Source organism: Polistes canadensis, unplaced genomic scaffold, assembly GCF_001313835.1.
Source record: "Polistes canadensis isolate GaletaPanama2010 unplaced genomic scaffold, ASM131383v1 scaffold_26, whole genome shotgun sequence".
Taxonomy (NCBI): Eukaryota; Metazoa; Arthropoda; class Insecta; order Hymenoptera; family Vespidae; genus Polistes; species Polistes canadensis.
Genome location: NW_014569573.1, coordinates 331,876 through 357,647, shown reverse-complemented (window position 1 = coordinate 357,647; position 25,772 = coordinate 331,876). Strand labels below are relative to the sequence as shown.

The window sequence follows — 25,772 nt, the reverse complement described above, 5'->3', positions numbered from 1 at the left end:
TCTCTCTCTCTCTCTCTCTCTCTTATTTGAAATCCTTTATGGTCATACGTTCACTGAGATATATCCACCAATACCCCGCAGAGCAGAAGGATGCATCGAGTGCATTCTCCTAGCAAAGGACTCGGCTTCGAATCCTTCGTGCTAACGACTTCATCCTGTTGACGGTGTAAGTGGCAGAAGAAGAGGAAGAAGCAGAAACTAAATGTGTGTATACTAAGCGTTAAAGGGAGGGGGAATGTGTGTGGGAAACGTGTGAAAGAGGAAAGCTGTCGGTTATGTAACTGACTATTAAAGACGTACGGGAAATTCTAATACCATGACAGAGAAGTGCATATATCTCATATGTGATAAATACGATATTAATAGATACAATAAATAATCAATAAATGGATAATAACGCGTAATGGATCGATTATTATAATTCCCCCCCATCAAAACGCGTATCTAATGATTTAATAATTAATCCAAGATTTAATCTCATCACCTAAGATAGAATTAATTTTTAATACGCGTAATATAAAAAAAGAGTTGCAGCTAAAAATTTGATGTTATTCTTTGAAAATAAATGAGAGTGAACTCTTACGATGAATCGTTAAACCTAGATTATCAAAAACACGAGATAAATCATAGACAAAAATTAAACAATTAATTCTGAAATAATTAAAGTCAGAAAAGAAAAAAAAAGGATAATCACTTTAACAGTAAAGTTCAATGTCTCTGTGAGGGAGACCTATCAAAATCTTGCCATTTGTTGAACCGAACGTAAATCATATTGTACGACTGTACTTGTTCTTTTTTTTGTTTTTTTTTTTTGGTTTTTTTGAAAGTTATGCGAGTTAGTTCCATCGGTAGGTTACTGTTGACCAAGGCTATATGACATATGTCGAAGATATAAGGAAGCTTACCTGGTGAGAGCAACGATATAGTATATAAGTATAAACGCATAAGCGGCAAGGTCGTAAACGCCTCGGTCAGATCACTCCCCGTGCTTGCCAGCAAAGAGAGGTAGATCTAGTCGAGGATGTAATTTCAATTTATGAGATTGTTTACCGTTCCGAACCACTCACCTCTCTCTCTCTCTTTCTTTATCTTCGTTGTTTTTCTTGCACACGGTTCACCTACGGAAAGATCTCTCGCACGGTCTGTCCTCGCACGATCTATCGTGTTAATGACTTCATTAACGCTTAAAGGATCGATCGAATTATCGATCGATCGATCGATTTTATTTCTAAGATACGCGCGTGTTGCACGTTTCTTTGTCGTTCTATAGAAAATCACGAGAAGAAAACGAGAAATACGATATATTTAATTATATTTCATCGATCTGATTATTGTATTGATCGAATTTAAAATGAATTTGTCTGTCATTTTACAATTTATTCGACTTTTTTTTTTCTTTTTTTTTTAAGTAGACGATTATTATAATAGGAAAGAAACGTTAACAAGTAATTTCGTTTACTGGTACGAAATGTTGTTTTGATTTTTCCTTCTTCTCTCTTTTTTTTTTTTGTTTTCTATTTCTTTACTACAATCAGTAAATAAAGTTTTACTTTATACGGCAATAGTAATCGTCTTGCATAACTACCTTCCACTCGTTAAGTATAAGTTTTATGATCACCGACACGATGGCATTCTCTCTTAAGAGAGAGAAAGTCAAACGTCGGTCGACTAAAACTATCTGTTTAAATGAAGATAACTCTCTTTTCTTTTCTTTTCTTTTTTTCCATTTTTCTTTCATAGGTGCTCATTAAAGAAACGATATGTAACGATAGGTAAGAAATTAACGTGGAACGATATGATAATTCGTTTACATCTTAACGAGAAATTCGTTCCCCTGTTCGCACCATATCTTTTCGATTTGTTTGAATTTTCTCTCCCGAAGAAGAAGAGAAAAGAAAAGAAAAAAAAATAAAAGAATATCCTACGATTACCGTTGCAAATGCCATTCCTCGTATTCGAGATGAACGCATAATCTCTCCGGCATGAGAAATCTTACATTTTCCCACGGAATTATTATCTCTCTCTCTCTCTTTCTTTCGTTCTCTCTTTCGTTCACTCTGTCTTTGCTTTAGCAACAGCAAGAAGCAGAAGCAACGCGCAGCAATGGTTATTCGGTTGCCGTCCCGACTTTAGCTGGGCCTTAAGGGGGCCCTTCTCATCTCATCTTTATCTTTCCTCTCTCACTCTCTCTCTCCCTCTCCTCTCTCGCACACTATCGGAAATATAATTGGCGCTTTGCAAATCCATTAACCGGGCCCGGTGTGGCAGGTGGCGTTGCCACGGTGTATTACCGCCGGCGGGGCCCTCGCGTACACTAATTCATAGTTTCATGCTTTCCACTGCTTAAAGACTTAATGGAGGCCGCGCACGCATACCCATAAAAGATAGAAAGAGAGAAAGAGAGAGAGAGAGAGAGCTGCCCATTCGCCGTTCTTTGACGTATATACTCACTCGCCGGCCGAGTGAATCGCTCAGCTTCCGTTTTGAGAGATCGAAAGTGTTATGTCGTTCCTACACGAACGAGATGTTGTATCCTTGTAATCTTACCTTTCGCTCGATTATAAACGACGAAACGTACAAACGTAGAAAGAGAGAAAGAGAAGGAGAGGAAGTAACAGAGAAATAAACGAAATATCGATAATCTTTGCCACTTTCAAGTACGAATCTCTCTCTCTTTCTCTCTCTTTCTTTCTATCTACCTCGTGAGAAGTAATAACAACCCTATGGATGTATACTTATTCCTTATGATTGATTCCAGATCTTTGATGTATCTTAAATGTCCAATGATATTATAAACTAGATTTATTTCTTTTCAGAATATTATTCTACCGATCATTTCCTCTCTCTGTTATCAATCGAAATTATTAACAATTTCTTTTATATCCCGAGTGAAATAATAATTTAAATGAAAGATACGACGCGAAAGGATTCTTTGGTGTAGTAAACGTTACTACGAAATAATTATTATTCCTTACCTACCTATATATAATACCTTCACCCCACCCCACCCTGAACCTATCGTAGTTACTTCCTATCAAAGTGCTCAAACAAGTTTCTCGATTATTTTCTCGATCGAATCGTCGTTTTCACTTTCGAAGATGCCTTTTACTTACTTTCCCCATCCCCATACTAACTTATCTTTTTATATATATCTACACGCGTACGCATGCACGCACGCACACATATATATATATATATACAAAGATCGTTCTAATACTTCTTAGCCCGTTCTACGTTTACGCGAAAATGACGAAGTAAATGACGAAGTCGATCAAGAATACCACTCATGGTTGATACTCTGGAATTCGAGTTTAACGTAACTCGTACTAACGTCTACATCGGTTTGCTCGTTGAACGAGTAGAGACGAGCAAGGTCCTTAGAATGAACCATAGGTGGACCCTTTTCTTATTCATTTTCTTCTTTTTCTATCTTACACATAGTAGTACGCGATGTGTACACCACCACGGAAATCCAGTGCTCGTTCAGAGTGTTCACTATGTAAAGCCAAGGAGGATAAGGGGGAGGAGGAAGAGGAGGAGGAGGAGGAGGAGAGAGTTAGATAGAGGAGAGATGCATTTGAGGCTACCATTAAGCCGGTGATTGATAATGCCCGCAGACCCGTTCTGCGCCATCGCGTCCGTCCGATCAAGGTCTCAGCTCATCGTCTATATAGTATAGTAGTATATATACCACCATCTAGCAAAAAGCGAAAAGAGCGAAGACGCTCACTGCATAACGCGCCGCAAAACTCTAGCAAAAAGCGTAAAAGTAACCGTCTACTGCCTTGTCATCGACCCCTCCCCTCGTCCTCACCTTTCCCTCTCTATCCATACTCTCTTTCTCTTTCCATCTTTCTATATTTTCCCCGTTGCCGGTGCATCGTCTTGTTGCATCGTGTTGTTGCATCGTTGTTGCCTCCGAGACCCCCCCCCACCCCAGCACACCACACCCCGTTGCCCGGCCCTCAGATAATTATCGCCGATGAGAAGAATTCCTTCTTTGGATTTTTATTTGAAACAATACTTATACAAAAAAAAAAACAAATTGTAAAAAGAAACAAATTCGATCGTCCAGCAGAGATATATATATATATGTTACCGTCAAAGCCGGGATTTAGTCATTGCTAGTAATTCCTCGGCATTACTATGAATGCAAAGAGCCTTCAGAAGAAGTTTGATATCCTATAGAATATCAAATTACTATTTAAACAACGTTGAGAATAATAAATTCTCGGACACAGACACACACAGCCAAACGCAACCCCTTTCAATCAGAGGAGAAAATCAAATCACAGATTGCAATGCTGTAAATTGTACAACTTTACTATTTCTTTGAAAAGTTTTGGTAAATATTTTTTATATTAAAAGTGAATAGATTTTATTGAAACTTATATTAAATTAAAGTAGACTCTTTTGTCTACGCGTAGAATACTATATCGAGTTATAAATTTAGCATGTAAACTTCAAAAAATATCAGAGAATGCAATGCTGTAAAGTGTGAATCTTTGCAATTTCTTTGAAAAGTTTCGGTAAATATTTTTAATACTTTTAGCAAATGGATTTTAATGATTTTTATATTAAATTAAAGTACACTCTTTACACATTTACAGATACATTACACATTTAAAGATATTCTCTCGCGTATGAATAAAAATAAATGAAAATCAAGATTGTCGATCGAGGTTGGAAAAAAAAATCGTGTTGTTTGTATACCTAACTTGTTTTACACGAACCCTAACAACAAAGATTTTTCCTATTGGTCGAGTAAAACGACAAGTTCCTGCGTGCTCGTAAGAAAAAAAAAATAAAAAGAAAAAAAGGAAAAACAAAGAGGCTGGTGTATCGCCAGCTGTAGCAAAATGTCTTTGTTTACTTAACCTCGGGAATAAGGTGGAGGCGCGGAGTAACCGAGCAAAGAGGACAAGAATGGAATCTAGGGAACATAGAGGAAGAACGACAAAAGGTAGAAACGGACGAGCAAGGGAATGACGAGGCACGCATTCCATCCAAGCTATTTTCTCTTGAAAGAGATCGAACAATACGGACACCTTGCTGGACCAAGAAAGAGAGAGAGAAAGATAGAAGATGACCGTGAAAAACATCGAACGAGACTATCGGACGATACAATGATTCAACGCGTGTATATCAAAACTAAAAATAACTTTCGCAAGAAATTGTTCTATATTTAATCGATAATTAAATCGAATGATTAGAATTAAACGAACGGATCCAAATTTAAATTTACATATGTGAATTTTGATTTATATTATGATCTTTTATATATATATAATATTAATAGGAAAATTTCAAATAAAGTTATACTTTTAATACGATTTAACTATATAATCATAAGGAATATTAGAAATAACTTATATCAAGTCGCGTGCAATTAATAATAACAAATTGATTATCATATAATTACGAGAAATTAAGTTGGATTACTCGAGAAGGTTGTTGCACGTGAAGTTCTCGAAGAGGGGGCGGATCAACAAAAGGGATTAAAATAAAATCAAAGATAAACTGAGAAAAAAAAAAGAGAGAGAGAGAAGAGTCGAGTAAAGAAAATACGAGGGTTAAAAAAGAAGGGGTAAGAAAGAGTAGGATGAGGGAAGGCACAGGAAGAAGGGGGAAGAAGGGGGGAAGGGGTGCTCGCGACTCCTGCTGAAAGATTTCCTACGAGTGTAGGAAACGTCCGGATATGATAATAAGCGAGGCTCGCACCGACGTCGAGCGTTATATTCGCGAAAAGCCTCAGGGCTACGAAACAGAGGGAGAGGGAGAGGGAGAAAAAGGGCGAGGGAAAAGGGAGAGAGAAGAAACCGGGTTCGCGTCAACGCCACGAAGAAGAGAACCAGTCCTCGTTCTTGAAGTCGCTGTCACGACCACCGGCAACTCCTCTTTCTCTCTTTCTCTCTCTTTCTCTCTTTTTCTCTCTCACACAAATCCTTCTTCCTACGTGCGTATCTTCCCTATTATTCGTCCCAACCCCGCCGAGAGAGTAACGCCTTTTCGAGCTCGTAACGGTGCACCGTACGTACGAGTGCAAGAGAAATCTCTTCTCTTTTTTTATCTATTTTTCTTTTTTACTTTTTGTTTTGGTTCTCTTCTAAATATGCGAAATTAAAAATGGAAAAAGAGAATATATAAAAGTATATATTATAATAAATATATTTCAGTTTTGTGTTATATGAGACATTTGTAATTATTTTATAACGAGTATTTTCAAATTGCTATCGAAATAATTCGGATTATTTATATAGGATATAAAGTAATAATAATAAACGAAACTATTACATTTTTATTTTTCTCAATCTTATCGTTTATTTTATAAAATTGTCCTTTTTCTTGATTTGGCACAAGTACCTACGATTGAAATTCTTTACGATATAAAATGTCGTATTTTTTTCTAATGGGGTGGTGGATAGATAAAAAAAAAAAAACAATTCCAATTGGAATATCTTTGGTGGTCGCGAGCGCATCTTCAAGTCTTTTCGATCGCGCACAAATACCCTCGAAGCATCTCGAGAAGGAATTAGCATAATGCCGAGAAGCATTAGGTACGTAAGCGCAAATTGTGCTGCAGGCATGCTCTCGAAGCACCGTGAGAGAGTGAAGGTGACGKGGGGGGGGGGGGGGAGAGAACGAACAGGACCGAGATTTAAATTTTCATGAAAAATTTATACTCATTTTTCCAATGACTGTAATACGCTCGAGGAAAGATACACCTTTTTAACACTAGATTAACAGACATATAGATATTATTTAAAATAATCTTTTTCATTTCTATACAATATCTGTAACTTTTAAAATCCACAAATATCGTATATTTAACATTATAAAATATAAGATATACCATATAAATAAAATGAAATATATATATATATAATTAAAATATTATATAATTCGTGATTAAAAATCCTATTAAAAATTGACAATGTAGAGGATCAAAAATCTAGATCCATTAAATGAAATTGTTGGAATATTAGATAAAAAATCGAATGATATTATACAATCTATCCAATCCAGTTAATAAAGATATCAATGAAAATGCATTAGTAAAAAGGATATGAAAGATAATGTAAGGGGTCGTTTGATTTCGACTAGATTCGCGTGTTAAGATGCGAACAGGTAGGATCATTGCCTTAGGTAGGGGTATTATCGCAATTAAGTCGGTAGGTGTCGGTACCAGGGAGAGGCCTGCTGCTGCTGTTGCTGCTGCTGTGTTCTTCTTGCTATATACGCTTCCTCAGAGAAGCAAACTCTCTCATTTACATTTTAACACCCTATCGCACGGGACTAGAGATTAATAGATACGTCAAGCGCTTAAAAGCGTATACCTACTTTACGATCGGTCGTATTTCCTTCTCCTATATATCGGAACCGAACTCTCTGACTGAACCCAACGCTTAGGCCGTTTCCGATAACGCGATCGTTAACGACCACCTCGCTTTCACTCCCTCCGGTATCTGCGAGTTACGCGATACTTCTTTCACAATTGTTAAACTTCATCTTTGAAAACAGGGAAAAAAAGGAATGACCAATTTCATAGAGGACACTTACTTGCTAAATATTCTACCCCTTTATTTTACAATGGTTTTTTTTTACGATACACAATTGTGTTCAAAATTCGTTAAACATTTATTATAATTTAACGATATAGAGATTATTATTATTTTTTTTTTTTTAATTTATTTCAAGATCAACGATTAATTTTCCGATCGTTTATAGCAACGTATTATATCGTTTAGATTTATTACGAGAATAACTTTCTTTTTACCTATCTTTCCTTCTTTGGAAATGGGTTGAGGGGGGGGGGAAGGGAAGGAAAAAGGAAAAAAAATCGATTCTAGTTCCGATGAGAGCCAGGAAAACGATTGAAAGTTCGCGCGATCGGTGGAATAGCAAATGACCGTGCCGTATCAAAGATCTCTTCGTTCGTGCTTCGTCCTCATTCGAAGCCAAGAAGAGATCGTAGGGAGAAAAAAGCATACTATTATGGGTAGTTATCGATGGTTACAGGTAGTTGAAACACCGCTGGCTATCCTTCGCACTTCTTAAAGGCCATTCCTCGTTCTATGGGCATCTGGCGCTCCTCGAGATCTATCGATCGGACAGAGATTCTACCAAAGAACATCTGTAAACCGAGAGAAAACGTCTCTCTCTCTCTTTCTCTCTTTCTCTCTCTATTACTAGATCCTTCTCTCTACTCTCTAATAGTAATCTTTACACAGACGAATCTCTCTCTCTCTCATTCTATTCAAGAAATTTCACAAGTAACACAGTACAAGTTTCTAAAAAGAGAATTACTGAAACTTAAATCAAGACATTACACATTAACCTAGTACATTATCATTATTGAAGTAACAATAAGATTTCTGTAGAAGTAACACGAGATAAGTTTCTAAAATGTAAATTAATCGATAGTTAGTTAAAAACATTAACATGAATAGTAGGGATACATTCAATAATATTTCCCAATTAAAGTAACTACAATTGAAGTTGTTATTAATTCATTAAATTAGGTTACTTATGTTTAATGCATCTTTATAACACATTGTATTCGTGTCAGAGATTTTGATAAATATAATGAACGTTTTAAATGATAAGTAAAAAAAAAAAATGGTTTGAAATAAACATGGAATTTAACTAAGGTAAAATTGTTAGGATTGGAAGGGTTAAAGACTCAAGTATAGTACACGTGTACTGCTGTTTCAGATTATAGAGAAGATCCTTTTCGACTTATGTTAGTGCAGAAAAAAAAAAAGGTTCGAGTGAATGAGACCGGAGCGATTCAACGGGGGCCTTTTAACGCTCCGCTAATTAGCAAAGCGAGTCACGTAATGTCTGTACTAATTAGAAAATACGGTACACGTAACAATAGCGCCAAAGGCCGATTGCGTCAACTAATCGCGTGTTTTCCCTTCTTCTAAGTTTGTGTGCTTGATGTGCTCCAACGACTCACACGGCGTCTTCGACTGCTAACAATAAGTCGATAACAACCCGACTACTTTCGATAATAAATTTCTAAACCTAACTAATGCCTATTAGATACTACTTTTTTTCGATTCGTATACACGTACGTAAGATAAATCAATGATCAATGATATAGTTCATTCGATAAAATAATTTCGAACAAAAATTGAAAAAAATAATTAATTATTAAAGTGATTATATATATATATTAAATTATTATAACGAATCGTTTTAAATATATTCGCACTAGATTCAAAAATATTTTTCTTTTTATACCAATATAATACAAAATACGAATCATACGAAATGTACAACAAGAAAAAATGTACCGTAACACGTTTATTGTGAACGTCGTCTCGTGTCAAACACGAATGGAATTTGAAAAAGTGTTGACAGTAGTGGAGCCTTTAAGTCGGTAAAAAACTACGTTCGTTCCACTTAAATTATTCCGTTATTAGAATCCTTCTCTCTCTCTCTCTTGTTACCCCCCTTTGGCCATGTGACGCAATGCACGGACTCTTTCGATGCAATTCCTGTGGTTCGAACCCAATATCACGAGAGGGATATACGTTTTCGTGGTGGTGTAACTGACCTGCCTCAAGGAAAGCTTAGTTGTTGCTCCGTGCCAACCACAAACCCGTTCAATTATTTTTTCTTCTACTCTTATATCTTTCCTTGTCTTTCTTTCATACCCAACCTACCCCACGCGTGATCCAGCGAATATCAGTCGTTCTCTGTTACGAACGAGAATACGAGATACGCCAAATTGCCGAGGACAAACAAGTTACTTGTTTAAAGATAACGAACCTCATCTAAAAAAAAAAAAAAATAATAAACTAACACGTGTAAGATCAAAAGCTATTTCGAAAGATACAAAGTACTATATTAAACTCGCTTAACTAACTGATATGAAATCAAGTACCTAGATATAGATTTTAATACATTCGTCATATTGATAAAGTTGTGTAATATTTATATACAATTTTCTAAATAAATGTATATGTTTCTCATTCATTGGTCAATAATTGTCGACGGATTAAAATTTAAATAGAGTAAAATAATGAACAACTTTTTACGATATATCGAATCGATAGAAAAACTAGAATAGAAAATGAAGAAGAGTAAAGTCTCATAATATAATAAATCTGAATCTCATCTCTAACGTTCGTTAGTGGTGAAGGAAGGCTTAAAAGAAGAAGGGACAATTATGGGAGCATGAATATTTATGGAAAGTCAGGGTGCACCGTGTAATCTTTACGGGACAACGGGCAAGGGACATCGGAGCCCTTGGCTACTACTACGACGACGATACACCTCACGGTTTACTTTGTCGGCTGCAAACTCGCCGAACTCAATTACCCTCTCGCAAGTGGAGGGCCCGAGAGAGAGAGAGAGAAAGAGAAAGAGAGAGAAAAGGTACAACGTGGATTCGAAGGGAGGAAAGGGAGAGAAAAGTTCTCGCCGTGATACGAAGAAGCGATCGATCCTTGCGAGCCTAAGTGGCTACCATTTGCGACTGACAAAAGGACCTATGTGCAATGTGCATCCTACGCAACATCCTAACTGAACGTTTATTTAAACTACCTTTTCTCTTTCAATTGAAACCATTACGTTTAAGTATATTACACATTATCTATACTATATAATTATTCATTATATTAACATATGTTCTATTTTATATATATATACTAAATACATTATACAATAAAGAGATATTAAAGTTTAATAAAATAAGTAATTAACAATGCCATGTAATTGACGTATTTAAAATGTGTATTATTAAAAATATTCACGAAACGATATTGCCCAAATAAAATCTAAATAAATATCAAACAATGCTATAATATACAATATATATATAATACATTTTTTGTAATCACCTATATAAATTTAACATTAACGAAAAAGAAATCTAATAATAAGAGTAATATTTGAAATGTTAATCGATTTTTCTGATATTCGCGGTAGTATCCGAATAAAAAGGGCCAGTGTATACAAAGAGGAAGAGAGATAAGGGACGAAAGAAAGAAAGAGAGAGAGTGAGAGAGAGGAAGAGGGAAAAAGAGAGTCGATTATGGGTTAGAGGCCGACGATAGTTTCGAATTACCCGTTCGTTTGAGAAACGCGTACCTCTCGCGCCTATCATCTCGGCTTTAAGCGATACGTCTCTCGTACGCCTTCTATAGTTTATGCACGGCATGAGTCGGTCGGTGCATTGTTCCCATGGTGGTGCATCGCACGTTTGCCCGAGTATCGATACGAGGATACGCTTCGCAGCCAATTATTATTGCCATTTAGATAAGGAACGCAACGCTAGTTAAAGCCAGCGAACCTCCTTGCCGAGCATCCTAAGATGCAACACTCTTCTTCTCTTTCTTTTTTTCTTCCTCTCTCTTCCTCTCTCTTTCTCTCTCTATCTCTTTCTCTTTCTCTTTCTCTTTGGTTAAGTTAAACTAGCTCGATTCGCGAACGACGAGAATACGTGCGATCGAAATTCGACGAAACGTGACGGCGCAAAGTGGCAAATTATCTTAAGATTATCTTCCATGGATACTTTATGTATATATATATATATATATATATATATATATATATATGTACATTTAGATTGATCTTCGTAAGAAAATATTATTTTAACGAGAAGATCGATAGATCCGCGATGGTTTCGAAAGTATTCCTGAGAAAAATTCATTTTCTGGGAGGGGAAGGGGTATCGTTTAAAAAAGAACTATATCACTAATTTATTTTCTGTTTAAGTAATGACTAAAAGTGGCACATTGTATAAAAAAAACTAAAGAGAAAGAAATTAAAATGAAATATTTATCTAGCAAACAATTGTGTGTGAATCTTAAATGTTCTAATATTTTTATTTTTAATATTTTTTATTTAAATCTTCATTAATTTTGTAAAAATTAATATTTATTCTGGTAATTTAGCAATGAGTAATTTCCATCAATGTTTGAATAAACAAAATAAACAAAATATTACGTTACGTGCTAGCACGTTTAACTAACAAAGTATAACACATTTGTGATAGGAATAAGGAAAACTAATAATACGATAAAGATATAAATGTATGAGTTTAAAAAATGATTTGACGTTAATTGAAGAAAAATAAGTATAGAGATAAAAGCCAAATAGTATCGTGAAAAGCCGGCAGCAATAGGGACATTATCTGGCGTGCAGTCGAAATACGTGTAATCGAACGAATCGTTACGTATTGAATCGCTTGCATAACCAAAGTGAATCTCTATGGCATACTATGAAGCAAATCTTTTTCAACGATCGGCTCTTTTCACCTCAGCCTACCCACGTTGTTTTGCGCTACCCCAGTGAGCATGATAGACGCGTATTCGGTTTGAACAATCAAGTTAATATATATATATATATATATATATATATATATATATATATATATATATATATATATATATATATACACTTACATATCTTTCTCTAACGTAGATACATATGTAGCATGTATAATATATACTTGTAAGTATAGTAGAATAGCTAGCTGGCAAGCTGATAGTCGGTTTAAAAGGCACCAGAGGAAAGTATCTGCGACCCCACGCGAGATAATCGCTATGATATACTACTAATGACGTTCAGAGTTCTCGATGAATAGAAGAGAGACCGAAACGAGATCGAAATAACCTTCTATTGCGTCACGTAATCTCTGACGGTCGTTAAAAGATTACTCACGATTAGAATATATCGAAGAAATAACGAATCTAAATCATTGTAATTGTTTCAAATATCTAACTCGTGCATAAATTATTATTATTATTATTATTATTATATTTTATAAAATAATAATAAGAAGAATATAATTCCATTCCGTGTAATAACAATCAAATACATATATTACATAAATTATCTGCAATTTTAAACGAATAATCAATAATATCATGAAAAATATAAACAGAACAAAATATATAATCAAAAATATTATACGCCAAGAAAATAAAATGATTTCTCAATTCTCGATAAACACAAATATATCATTATTATAACAATCTACTTTCTTAGATAATCGAATAAATAAAATAAATACAATTATAATATAATACAAAACACAATATATACAAATTTCATACGTAGAAAATTTGTCGATCCTTATAAAAACATATATAAAATAACAACCCTATAAAACGAATATATCTAATACTATAACACACACATACTTAAAAGATCTTAATAGAAATATAATCAAGTATCCGAACACAGGGACAATTGAATATATCTAATAGCAATCTATATCGTTAAATATTCGAACAAAAGTTACTTTGCGAAGATGGTCTCGTACGACGGGCCTAATCTTCCCCTGATCGTTTATCGAGTCGCGCGCGCGCAAGAAAAGTTACTTCGAAGAAGGGTAAGAAAACAGAGAGATAGAAAAGAGAAAAAAAAAACAAAAAAGAAAAAAAAATAAACAAAAAGAAAGAGAGGAAAGAATCCGCGAATGGAGAAATCTCCCTTTTATCCGCGATTTACTTCGGATAGACGTATAGCGTTTCCCCCTGTTTCATCGTACTCGTATACCCATTCCGATTAAGTGGACAAGAGAGGACGGTGAAGTCTCTACGGTCGGTCTTATACAACTGTGAGAGAAAGAGAGAAAGAGAAATAATCCAGGGTACATACATACATATAGATATACATACATAGTTACATACATATATACGAGGAAAGCCAATTAAAGGACCGAAGAAGAGGTCCCGCCTTGCGAAGGACCCACGTACGAGTACCTACCATACATATATACATATATATATATATATATATATATATATATATATACCTACGAATACGAATAAATCACGTGCTCGCGAGAGTAAGCGCATATCTTCTCTCTACGTAAGTTCCTACGTACAGTAGGATACACATATAGGGTGTCAAATAGAAAAATATATATTACACACTTGAATATATTTCCGATATTCCTTTCAACTCGTATACAAGACATGTTAATATTGATGTTTCATTTGAATTTTATTTAGATAAACCTTTATTATTGTACTTTTTTTTTTTGTATTATTATTATTCGTTTTAAATAATTGTATCGAGTGATATACGATAAATTCAAATATTCAATAATAAGAATGATATTTCGTTGTATACATTTATTATTAATGTATTTCAAGTTAATTATTACTGATTGAGAAGAAATGAAGAAAATTGTTGAGATATTGGGATCATTGAGGGGGGGAGGGGAGGGCTGTTAATTTTTTGTTTCATTTAACACCGTATACACAATAATACTTATACGTATATATGTATGTAAGTATAAAGTATAGTTATACGTACTAACTCGTATCGCTATCTCGATAATAGAATGATCTATCTGCAACGAGCGGCAACAATAAGCGAGCAAGATATTATTCCGGTGCCGGAGCACTGCCGTATCTCGGACACGCGAGTACTTGATCTGGAAGCAAGGAGTACCTTAACTCAACAAATAACAATACGGTATTACCCTCACGTAGGATCGAGGGCCTAGGATCAGCGCCATTATGCGCCAACAGTTCCTTTAGTTCTCTCTCTTTCTCTTTCTCTCTCTTTCTTTCTTTTTCTCTTCTCTTCTATCTTATTTTCTCCTCTCTTTACTAGCCCTCGATGTGTACGTGTGCAGTTAAACGCATCTATCTAAGCTTGTTGCATCTCAGGAAATACATACGGAAAATAAAATGGATATATATATATATATGAGTTGTGTTAAATATATTTACCAGTTTAATGTGTTCAAACACAAAGCATTTTAAATTACGATCGCGAACATTTTTGTTTGTTAAATAATTCGATCAATTTATGTTAATACGAATGATATAAATGTGTAATAAAATTGTACGCAATTAAATTGGATGTGTGTGTGTGTGATGCACTTTTATAGAAATTAATATATTAAGAAAATCTCTCTTTTCTTTTCTTTTTATCCGATTTATTTTTTGTTTTTTTTATTTGTGTTTTTTTATAAAAAAAAAAAAAAAAATAGGGGGAAAAAAAAGAAGCACAGATTTCAACAATACGTTTCATCTCTCTTTCCGCCGATTGATATCCAGTACGTTTTCAATAGTTTAATGTAGCACGGATGAAGTCCCGTTCAATTACTCGCAACACGATACCACGGCTATTTATTGTGGTCTGCCGAAGCTCGCCAAGTTCTCTTGGCTCGTGTGCTCTTTGCCGTACTCCTTCTTTCCTTTCGACGACCGACTTACAAAGATCCCCAGCCTTTCTTCTCGCCATTGCCGATCAGCTTTAACTCACCGTTCTCGTTCAAGAATCGTTGCTCATGGTCCGTGTATAGATACACGTGCAACGTGTATCTAAATATCTTTACCTAGCGCACAGTTTCTCGATGGAATATTTAAACGAAAAAGAGAAATAAAAAAAAAAAAAAGAAACATTTTCTCTTATGGCATTAATGAAATTCTAATTCGATTCATAACGGAATTTCATTCATTTCTACGTGTTCCATTCATTCTCCGTTATATTTATATAAACTTTTTAAATATTACAATTACATTTTTAATTTGATTTTAATATTCTTATATTTTATTATTAATAGTGTTGTATATATTTAAAAATATTATATCTTATATAAAAGTTATATATTTATTAAAAAGAGAAAAATTTATATCTTACATTCTATTTTTGTTTGTATTATATAAAATTGAAGATAAAAGAGAGATTATTCAAAGTATATACCAAGACATTATATTCTCTTCTCAATTTAACCGAGGCTCGAAGGAAGCATGAGCTGAGGGTAATGGACGAGCATCGTTCGACGGATAGCTTTCACACGATAAACAATCGGTATCTACGTCCTGTCGTTAACTCTGCATTATCGAGACATGTGTGAGAAAAAGAGAGAAAGTAGCTAGTGTTATCGAGATACACATACCAGGAAACTATCAGTGATTCTTATTCGTCTTCCTACGCTTATTCTCACAATATCATTCCTAAATACTTAATCATTGACAACGATTAAGTGTATCTATCATCGCGATGCGATCAATTCGTTAAATCATTATTTCATAATAAATTCTATTCTCAATCTCTAAATATTTTCTATCGAAGTTAATACAAATGAAAATAATATATTAGAATCGTTGAGAAAATACATATGAAGAGGAACTATTTTAAAATTCATCAAAAATTTCTCTCTCCCTTTTTTCCAAAGCGAAATTATTCGAAAGAAAAAGAAGAAGAAGAAAAATCACGAATGAATAAGCTTCCATGTCATTCGGTAAACAAACGATTTCGTTCCGCGTGATCGCTGAGGTGTCTCGTGGTTGTTGACGGTAACATCTATCGCAGAGACGAACTACGACTCGCACAGCTGCATATCTCGCACCAAAGGCCATTGTAACAATCTCGTTTATATAGGGTATACCCGATTCATGCAACATAAACAATTCTTTTTCGGAAAAAATTATTTCGTCTCGAACAAAAAAAAAATATATAGAATAATCCGATTTCTCAGCAAAATTATAATCTACCTTGAATATTAACTAGTGTAACCATAAAAAAGATCACTAAAATAGTATTATAATGACGACGAACGTGATATTTCGCTAAACGGGAATCTCATTAGCATCGTATTCGATTAATTTTCTTTCTCCAACCGCACTTCTATCTATTTCTGCATTTCTTTTTTTGTCCATTTTTTTCTGTGTGTTTCTTTTTCTTTTCTTTTCTTTTTTTTCTTACATCCGTCGAAGACCCACAATTCTCCTATCCAATTTCGCAATAACGATGCTACCTTTCCGTTCGTGCTCGTAAAGAAATACGCGAGATAGATAACATTGACTAATGAAGCGATCCCATGTTAATTGTCTTTAGTGGCTAATTTACTTGATAAGTATCTTTCGACGTCTATCTTTATCGGACAAACTATTTCAAACGAGAACAGAAAGGAGGAAAAGCCATTACGACGTTATAACAAATAAAAACGTTCCCCATTTGATAGATAAAAGTATTTGACAAAGAAGAAGAATAACGAAAGATTGTACGTTTTTCTCGAAGTATGAAAGAACAACTTTGGTCGTGTTTAAAGAAAAATAGATAACTAACCCTATAGAATCTTCCACAAATGGATTATCAAACATTTTCAATATTTTCCTCTCTGAACGAGTTTATATATACACTTACTTATCTCTATGAGAAAGGAACGAAAAAAAAATTAAATATATATATAGTTAGGGGTACTGTCGTCGCATCGCTATTTCTAACTTCCTACAGGCTCACATAGATCATAGTCCGAAGAAGAAACGTGAATAGTAGATTGTCTGGGTATTCTACTAGCCGTAGGACGAAGGTATCAATGAAAGCAGAACCAACTGCGACTACCCGGAACGATCATGGACGATAACTTCTTGGTTAAGAGTCCTAAACAATGGCGGATATTGGTATCACTCGTGGAACGCTTAGATACCTTCCTTCTTTCTTTCTTTCTTTCCTTTTCCCTTTAGCAATCTTCCTTTCTCGCTTCCTATGCTCAGTTGCCGACAAGGCGGTCGCCGATTGCAATTTGCCGATAGGATTCTACCTGCCGCGTTGAACGTTCTACTCTCTTTCTTTCTTTCTTTCTTTCTTTTGAGTATCTCTTTCTCTTTCTCTCTCTTTTTATCTTATTCTTTTTCTCTTACTCTTTCCTAAGTAAAGTTAAAATCTTGAAGATAGGATAGGATTGGCCAGTTTGTAGTACTCGGTAAGAAGAGATACATCTTTCCCTCGGTAACTACCCATAGAGCATTTCCTAAGCGGCACGGTGGTTCTTCGTTCGTAGTAGACCGACTGGTCAATATGTATCGCACCAAGGGCTCTCAAGGTATGCCGAGTGCTATACTATAGTATACGGGCGGCGTGTGTGCCAGAGCAACGCAATCCTGCCACGAGAGAAACGAGATACCAGCGAGATACAGTCCTCTTGCAACTAACTGCAGCTCTATTACCTATTCGTTTCGTGCCCGCGAGTCTAATACCTTCTACGTGAGGATATACTTAACCTCGGATTAGGATGCCACTTGTCACTACGAGAGAGAGAGAGAGAAAGAGAGAGAAATAATCTTTGATTTTATTGTTATTGTTAAAAAATTGTCAAACAACGCAAAAATACTTTCTTAATTTACCTGTGAAAATAATCAATCAACGCGACAACTATACGATTTACACATGTGCGTTAAAGTAAATACAAAATTTATAATTATTCGATAGATTCAATTTTTCAAATACCGTTCAATAATAAAATTTTCAACGTTTCTCGAATGTTTTTCACTTTTATTATCAAATTTGCATTTCTATATATAAAAGGCACGAAATGAATTTTCAATTAGAAACTAATTGTAACTTAGCGCGGGTTCTAGATAATAATATATAGATATACATAAAAGTATATTTTATCGAAAATATTTGTAGATTTTTAGCTTAACCATTGGCATTTTATTAACAAGTGGGATAAATCAAGTTGACAATTTGAGGACAAATCGATAGAGAGTATAGGAATGTAATCGACTACCGATTAAGAGAAGCATCATTGAATCAGTCGTTGGAGAGAAGAGAGACGTTCGTGGGAGCTTGTCGGAATAATTAATAATCAGCGAGGCGTTGACGCGTTCTTCGTTCAGCCGAGCGGTCTTCGAGGCTTGTACTTGGAAAAGTACTTGGAAAGACCCTACGTCGGCTTTCGATTCTGTGCGTCCGATAGTCACGGCCGTCCGTTCTCCACTTCGGTGTCATTTCATCAATTACGAGCGTGGATGGAGATACGGGAAAGAAAGAAAGAAAGAAAGAGAAAGACACCATGGTAGTGGTGGTGATAGTGGTGGTGATGGTAGTGGTTGGGATACAGGAGTGTTGGAACGTATACAAGAAGGAATCGGAGTGCCAACCCATCCGTGGGCGTTCCAAGCGATTCGCTCGAATAGTCGCGAAACGATTCGCGAGAGAAACTCTCGGACCTTTCCCATGAAGAAGCGTCCATTGACAGCCGGAGAAGTGTATCACAGAGGATCCTAAGTGTAGTTATTCCAAAGAAAATAAAAGCTTTACCCTCTCCTCCTCCTCTTCTTCTTCTTCTTCTTGGTCTTCTTCTTCTTCGTACTTCGTCCTCATCCTCCACTTCTCCTCCTTCGGTGGACCCCGATTATTAATGGCCGCGGTGGTGGTCGTCCGTCCGTGCAACACGGGCGCAAAAGTGTACATCCGGTTTTCTACCAAGACTCACCTCCTAGAAACCTCCCGACGTGCCGGTTGCCACCGGTGCAGGACGAGAGCGGACGACCTTGCGCCATTCGCTTAGGAACCGAAAAGCAAAACCAACACGCGCGAACATAAGTCCTTTTCCATACCACCATACCCAATACCATTATACCTACCCATACGTTTCGTCTTTATCTTATATACGTACTGTCTTTCGTCTTTATCAATGTTTCAACGTCGTTCGTATTCCATCATAATATTATTCCTTTTTCGTCTATTTAAATATTTGATCTAATCATTTTTTTTTTTTTTTCAACGTACTCAATAATAATATTACGAGCCGATCATTTATCGATGATCAATTTCGAGTTAATTAAAAATGTCTATATCATTAAGTATACACTTTAAACAACTTTCGAATGAAAAGCAAAACTTATATATGCAACATTTAGATAGATATCTTTATAGTCATCAATATACCAACAACATAACACGAGGATAAAAAAGTATATAATGAAAATATTTATTTTCTATAAGCTATATAATTATCGACAATCTCGTAACTTTTTTTTCTTGTTCTTTTCTTCTCTCTCTCTCTCATACTTTTTTACTGTATCGAACGATCACACACAGTTTTCTTTCCCCAAGCGGAATACTCACACATTCCATTTGGCAGTTACGCAGTTACGCGCGCATACGCTAACGAAGGATCGGCCAGAACGACCTTCTCGATACCCATTACGCCTCGTTCGTTTATTTTGCGGCTTTACGCGTTACAGATCTTACTGTAATGCCCCTTTGTACAGCGCCGTGATTCCCCCTTATTATATATTTCTTATGCCATCGGCACTCTACCTTACCTTCCACCAACTTTTCTATCTCTTTTTGTATTTTCTTTTTTTTTTTCTTCTCTCTCTCTCTCTCTCTCTTATTCGTTAACTCGAAAAAGATAACTCTGGAATCGTTTCGATCCTTACTTTTATTTATTTTTATTATTCCAGATCGTTTCTGTCGCCATAATACAAATAACGTGAGATTATAGTTAACCCACCGTAGATATACCTATGTTATTTTTAAATCCCTACACTTTTTATATAACATCGAATGAGTATCTTAGAATGAGCTTCAAATTATATTAGATGATTTCAAATATTCATTTCTAATTTTTACTCAAACTTTTTACACTCTAACTTTTTATCTAATTGCAAAACTACAAACTTAAATTAAAAAAAGTCTCGAAAACAGAGTATAATTAATTTGTTGATTATATAAAACATGATGGATTATTTGATTGTTGAGTAAATTAAAAATCAATGCTCTGAAGTATAGGAAACAACCGTAGTATCCAAAAGAGAACTGTGTAAAGTTAAGAAGCCAAGGTAGAAAAGGATAAGGGCGGAGGACTGTGACGCGCATACCGTAGGGGACAGGTGGAGAGGGAAAAGAATGGGCTGGAAGGAAAGTAAACGACCTATCCCAATCTCGAAGGCCCACGCCGAGTCCCAAACGGTAGAGGGTTTCAGAGTTGGGAAGAAAGAAGGAAAGTGAAAAGAAAGGAAGTAAAGAAGGATGGATGATATGGAAAGATGGATAAGAAGGAAAGAGAAAGATAGGAAGGTCGGAGAAGAATAAAGTTGGAGCGTGAACACACGCTGCTGGTATATAAAGAGTTAACAGGGCGTTGCGTGGGTCACGATGCCCGTGAGATACGAATACACATGTGTACACACGCACACGAATAAACGCATAAGTACAAGACACGCGTCACCAGACATATACGCATATAAGTTGTACATGATAGGAAGGCACACGTCACGAATTACACGCGTGCATGCATACATATACCCCATCGGTATGGAAACTCATACAAATATCCATACAAATACGCATACAATACAAAAAGGAAAAATATTGAAAATACACATACAGAATGAGATCGTAAGTTTACCTCCCCCCCCCCTCCTCCTCCTTTATCTTTTTCTTCTCGTTCGTCGTCGTAGTCGTCGTCGTTCCTGGCACGTACTCGTTATGGAAACCACCAAAGGATATTGTTGCTCGTATATATGGAGAGTACCAGGGAAGCGAACAGGACTTGTACTATGCAGATGATTCCGCGATATGGGACTATTCATTGTGAGTCATTTAACAGTTTATGCGCCGAGTACTACGTGCTTGCTCGAATCTGTGCAATGTGTTATTATATTGCTTATCGAAAGCCTATCCACCTCTTTCCGCGTTCCCCTCTTACCGACTATCCTATAATAACGCGCGTGCCACTCTTTCATCGTCAAATCCTTGCTAGCTACTTCGTATTAAATGACTGAAAATAACTCGATAGTTAGTCGAGTAGTCACATATACGCGCGCGTCTAGGATTTATTTTATTATTATAAAAAGAGAAAAATAAACGCAAAGAGAAGAATTCTTGCTCGAGACTACCAATCACCATCTATAAGACGTGCACTCTCAAATTAGAGACAACTAATTTATTACACTCTGATTAATGATCTACGTGGAATCCTAAATCTAGATATATACCCTGCGCATATTAATAGCTCCAGAATCTATTGGTTAAGGAAGAGGAAAATGTTCTTACTGTTTTGCATATCTTGCGGCGTTAAATAATCCATCATATTACTTTCGATTAAACATTATCATTTCCTCTCGATAATACGCGTCTTATAAACTTCTACAACTTATCAAAATTGTGTGTACGTGAAAGCGTCATTTTATTTCTTATGATTTATTTAAAATGCATAAAATGGTGTCATTAAGAAACATGCTAAAAGATATCTATATATATATATATATATATATACTCTGTTAATTGTGTTCATATTATACTTAAATTTTGAACGTGTTTTCTTTTTAAATAGACTTTTGTTTTTAATTAATTATCCAACGTTCATTACAGGAGGACTATAGTCAACGAAGACGATTATCCACGCCAAGCGGAAGTCCAAGTCCACCGAGGCCAACAAGGCTCTCGAGATCTACCGGTACCCTAACCAGAGACGAGGACTCCTTCTGCGAGTCGAGTAACACGCTCACGAGAGAAAATCAAGGACAAGAGGCTGAAAGGAAGGGATGGTTCAAATCTTTATCACGAAAAAACAAATCCAATACAAAGGTACATGCTCTATGAACTTAACTTATATCTAAATATTCAAATTCAAATTAAATTAAATCACGTTCGCGAATATTTACAAATAATTGCACCCACGTGTGGCAAATCTCTAATAAAATAAAAAAAAATAATCTCTTAATTATTCCAAAGGATTTGTGCAACGAAATAAAAAAAAATATCAGTGGGAGGACGGAGGGGAAAGGAGGAAAAAAATAAAAAGAAAGAAAAATATCAATAAGCCCTCGTAATTATAATCTCTTATATATATATATATATATCTCTTTCTCTCGACACGCTCGAATGAACGATGTTTCTGACTCGTTTTGTTTCTTTCTTTTTTTATTGCTCTTTTCAAAAAGCCGTTCTGCAAGATCGCGTTATATGCGTGTAAAAAGAAAAATAAATAAGAAAAATGATATCGCGATAGAAGGTATGGAAGTTAAAGAAGAAGAAGAAGAAGAAGAATAAAAAGAAAATAAATCGCGGAGGTGGTGGCACCTGTTTAAGGGAATCGTCGCGAACGAGTCCTCCTCCTCCTCTTCCTCTCGTGGAATATTTCCGGGCATGACGTCAACTACTAGTCGTCGCGACGAGGAGGCGGCTTTTCAAGGTTCGACAAACAAGTCCATTCCGAAGTTCTTATCCGAATCCGGCATAGTTTGCAATCCGAGTGGGCGAATTAGAAAAATAGAAGAAAAAATAACACGAGTTTATGCATTCGTTCGATATTCTAAGGCTGTAAAAAAAAAGAAAAGAAAAGAAAATTACTCCGAGAAAATAACAACGCGTATCTTTCGTATCGATTTTCAAAACTTACGCAAATTTTATTTCAATATCATTCGTATTATTATAAATTTATTTTTATACGAAATTCTTTCTCTCTCTCTCTCTTATTTCTCCATGAATTTGTCTAATAAAAATAAACAAAAAAAAATGTCGAAGTATATTGCATCGCACAAAAGTTCGCGAATACGAGATCTCTATACTTAAATCTTGTTATTAACAATAGTAACGTAACAACATGTTTAGGTATAAGCAGAATAGCAAGGAGAACGTTTCCATATCCGATCCTTCCCTTGTTAGGTACGGGCCCGTACGCGAAGCAGAGGCCATTAGACCAATACAACCTCCAATTACCGGTTTGATTAAATGCTTATCTAACTCCGCGCTCTGTGGTTTAATTTAATCGCGAGATTAAGTGCCGATCGAAGGGCTGCTTAGTTCTCTTTCTCTCTCTTGAATATCCCAACAAGGAGAGAACGAGAACACCGATATTTCGATCCTTTCTTCCTTCCTTCCTTTCCTTCTTTCCTTCTTTCCTTCCTTCCTTCCTTCCTTCCTTTAGAACACGATCTTTGCTTGAGGTTAGCCCTAAAGCTATCTTGGATAGCTGCATAGAGATGATTGCGTGCACGTGAATCTCGGTTATGCAGGATGATCTATCGAACGATCGATGAACGGACCCCGAACGCTCGCTTTCACGAGAAACTAAAGAGAAGCCAGATTTTCTCATCTATTATAAACTATATAAAGTTAAAACTATTATATATATATAAAAAAAAAAAAAGAAATATTGTGTTTTCTTTTTTCTCCCTCATGCCTCCTCCCTTCCTTTCCTTTTCTACGAATTATACTTTTTTGATGTATTTTATAATTATCGAGAAAATATATAAGGATAAATTATTGTAGAAGAATGAAAGATCTTAAAAGAACAATATTTTTATTTACGAATTAGATTTAAAAATATAAATCTGTTAAAATATAAACTGTTTTTCTTTCCTTTTATACTTTTTTTCTCTCTCTCTTTCTTCAATATTTTTGTTTGTATTTTATAACGATCGAGAAAATATGAGATTGCGTGAGCTAAATTATCTTCTTCTTCTTCTTCTTCATTTTTTGTTGTTTTTTTTTATTAAGAAAATATGATTACTCCTCCGAGAGGACTATGGTAGAAGAATTTTTGTTTCGTCAAGCTTTATTATGTTTTTGTAAAGATCGATAGATTTGAAATTAGTTAATCTATAATAATAAATGAACATATGTGTATATATAAATTTCAGAGTGTGGATAAGAAACCAAGAATACCAGAAAGTGAGATCTTGACGACCGGAACGGAGGACGAGGAGGCATCGTCCGCACCGGAACGAGTTTCCGTTCAAAAGAATCTTCGCTTCTTCGGCGACACCGATCAGGAATCGGTCTCATCGAACCGTGATCACAGGTAAGTAATCAAACATGCCTACATGATTTATCACTTTTATCGTGAAAAATAAATATTTCTATTTGATATTCTTATAAACGCGTATTTATAAAAAAAAAAGAAAAAAAGAAATGAAATGAAATTCATTTGAAATTATGAAAAAAAATGCGTTTAAAAACGGTTTATATCGAATAAATTCTTATTTTATATATATATATTTGTATAGAAATATAAAATATAGTTATTGTATTAAAAAGAAAAAAAAAAAAAATTACATTTTAGGAACAAACGTGTCGACGAGCGTGGCTGTACAAAACGTGACGTCAGCAATTCGAACAGGAGCCATAATCTCGGCATAGTCTCGCCACCAAGGAAACCACCGAGACTTGCCGAGAGTGCACTTTCTTCTGGTGAGAGTACTACCGGTGACAGCAGTCAACAGAGCCAAAATTCCCAAAGATCGCAGAGATCAGTCGTGTATTTGCACGCGACTACGAGTAAGTATACAAAAACTTATAATTTCGAATAGAGTCATTAAAATTATTTCTCGAAGCGTTGACAAAATATTTACATACCTTTCTCTCTATAATTAAATATTTATATAAATAACATATTATTTTTATTTAATATTTATTTCATATTGAATTTATATAAATTCCCCACTCCCCCACCCTATATATATATAATTAAAATAAACTTTCCTTTATAGAAATTTTCTAAGAATAAAATAATCGTGCAACACCGTAACCACCACCCTATTTATTCTTTCAAAGAGTTTGAATTTAATAAGATCAGCTTGTCGGTTATCAATAGTTACGTGAATCGCATTTAACTCCGATCGATAGTTCTACTAGTAAAGATTAAACTTTCAACATGGTAATACAAAGTTCACGAATTTTTATAGTCGGCGAAATACCCGGACCGAACGAACGACGTAGAGCAGCGAGTCGAGAGGAACTCAATCGACCTCTGCAATCGCACACGAGAACCGTGTCTAGGAGCGTGAGCGTTTTAGCTCCTTGGAAACCGAGACACTACAGGGAACCTTTCGAAATCAATTATGATCAACAACAACATCAAAAACCAATGATGACTTTAAGACGTAGACAAAGAAGTCGCGAGACGCTCACTCGTAGGGGCAAGGAAGCCCGACGAAGCAAAGACAATCTTTCGAAAACCGGTAAATAATTTAAATAATTCTATATATATATATGATTAAAATCAATTTAAAAAAAGGAGATTATTTCTTCGATCATTTTTTGTATTT

At 35.3% G+C, this 25,772-nt stretch overlaps 1 protein-coding gene across 1 annotated transcript in view; it reads left to right on the top strand.

Annotated features, from left to right (window-relative positions):
- Window positions 1-25,772, top strand: part of LOC106783827 — a 94,305-nt gene that overhangs the window by 68,216 nt on the left and 317 nt on the right. Inside the window, exons 3-6 of the mRNA XM_014742727.1 lie at window positions 22,093-22,308; window positions 24,366-24,526; window positions 24,788-25,002; window positions 25,410-25,685. Of these exons, the coding sequence (XP_014598213.1) occupies window positions 22,093-22,308; window positions 24,366-24,526; window positions 24,788-25,002; window positions 25,410-25,685 (868 nt within the window). The remainder of the gene's footprint in view (window positions 1-22,092; window positions 22,309-24,365; window positions 24,527-24,787; window positions 25,003-25,409; window positions 25,686-25,772) is intronic.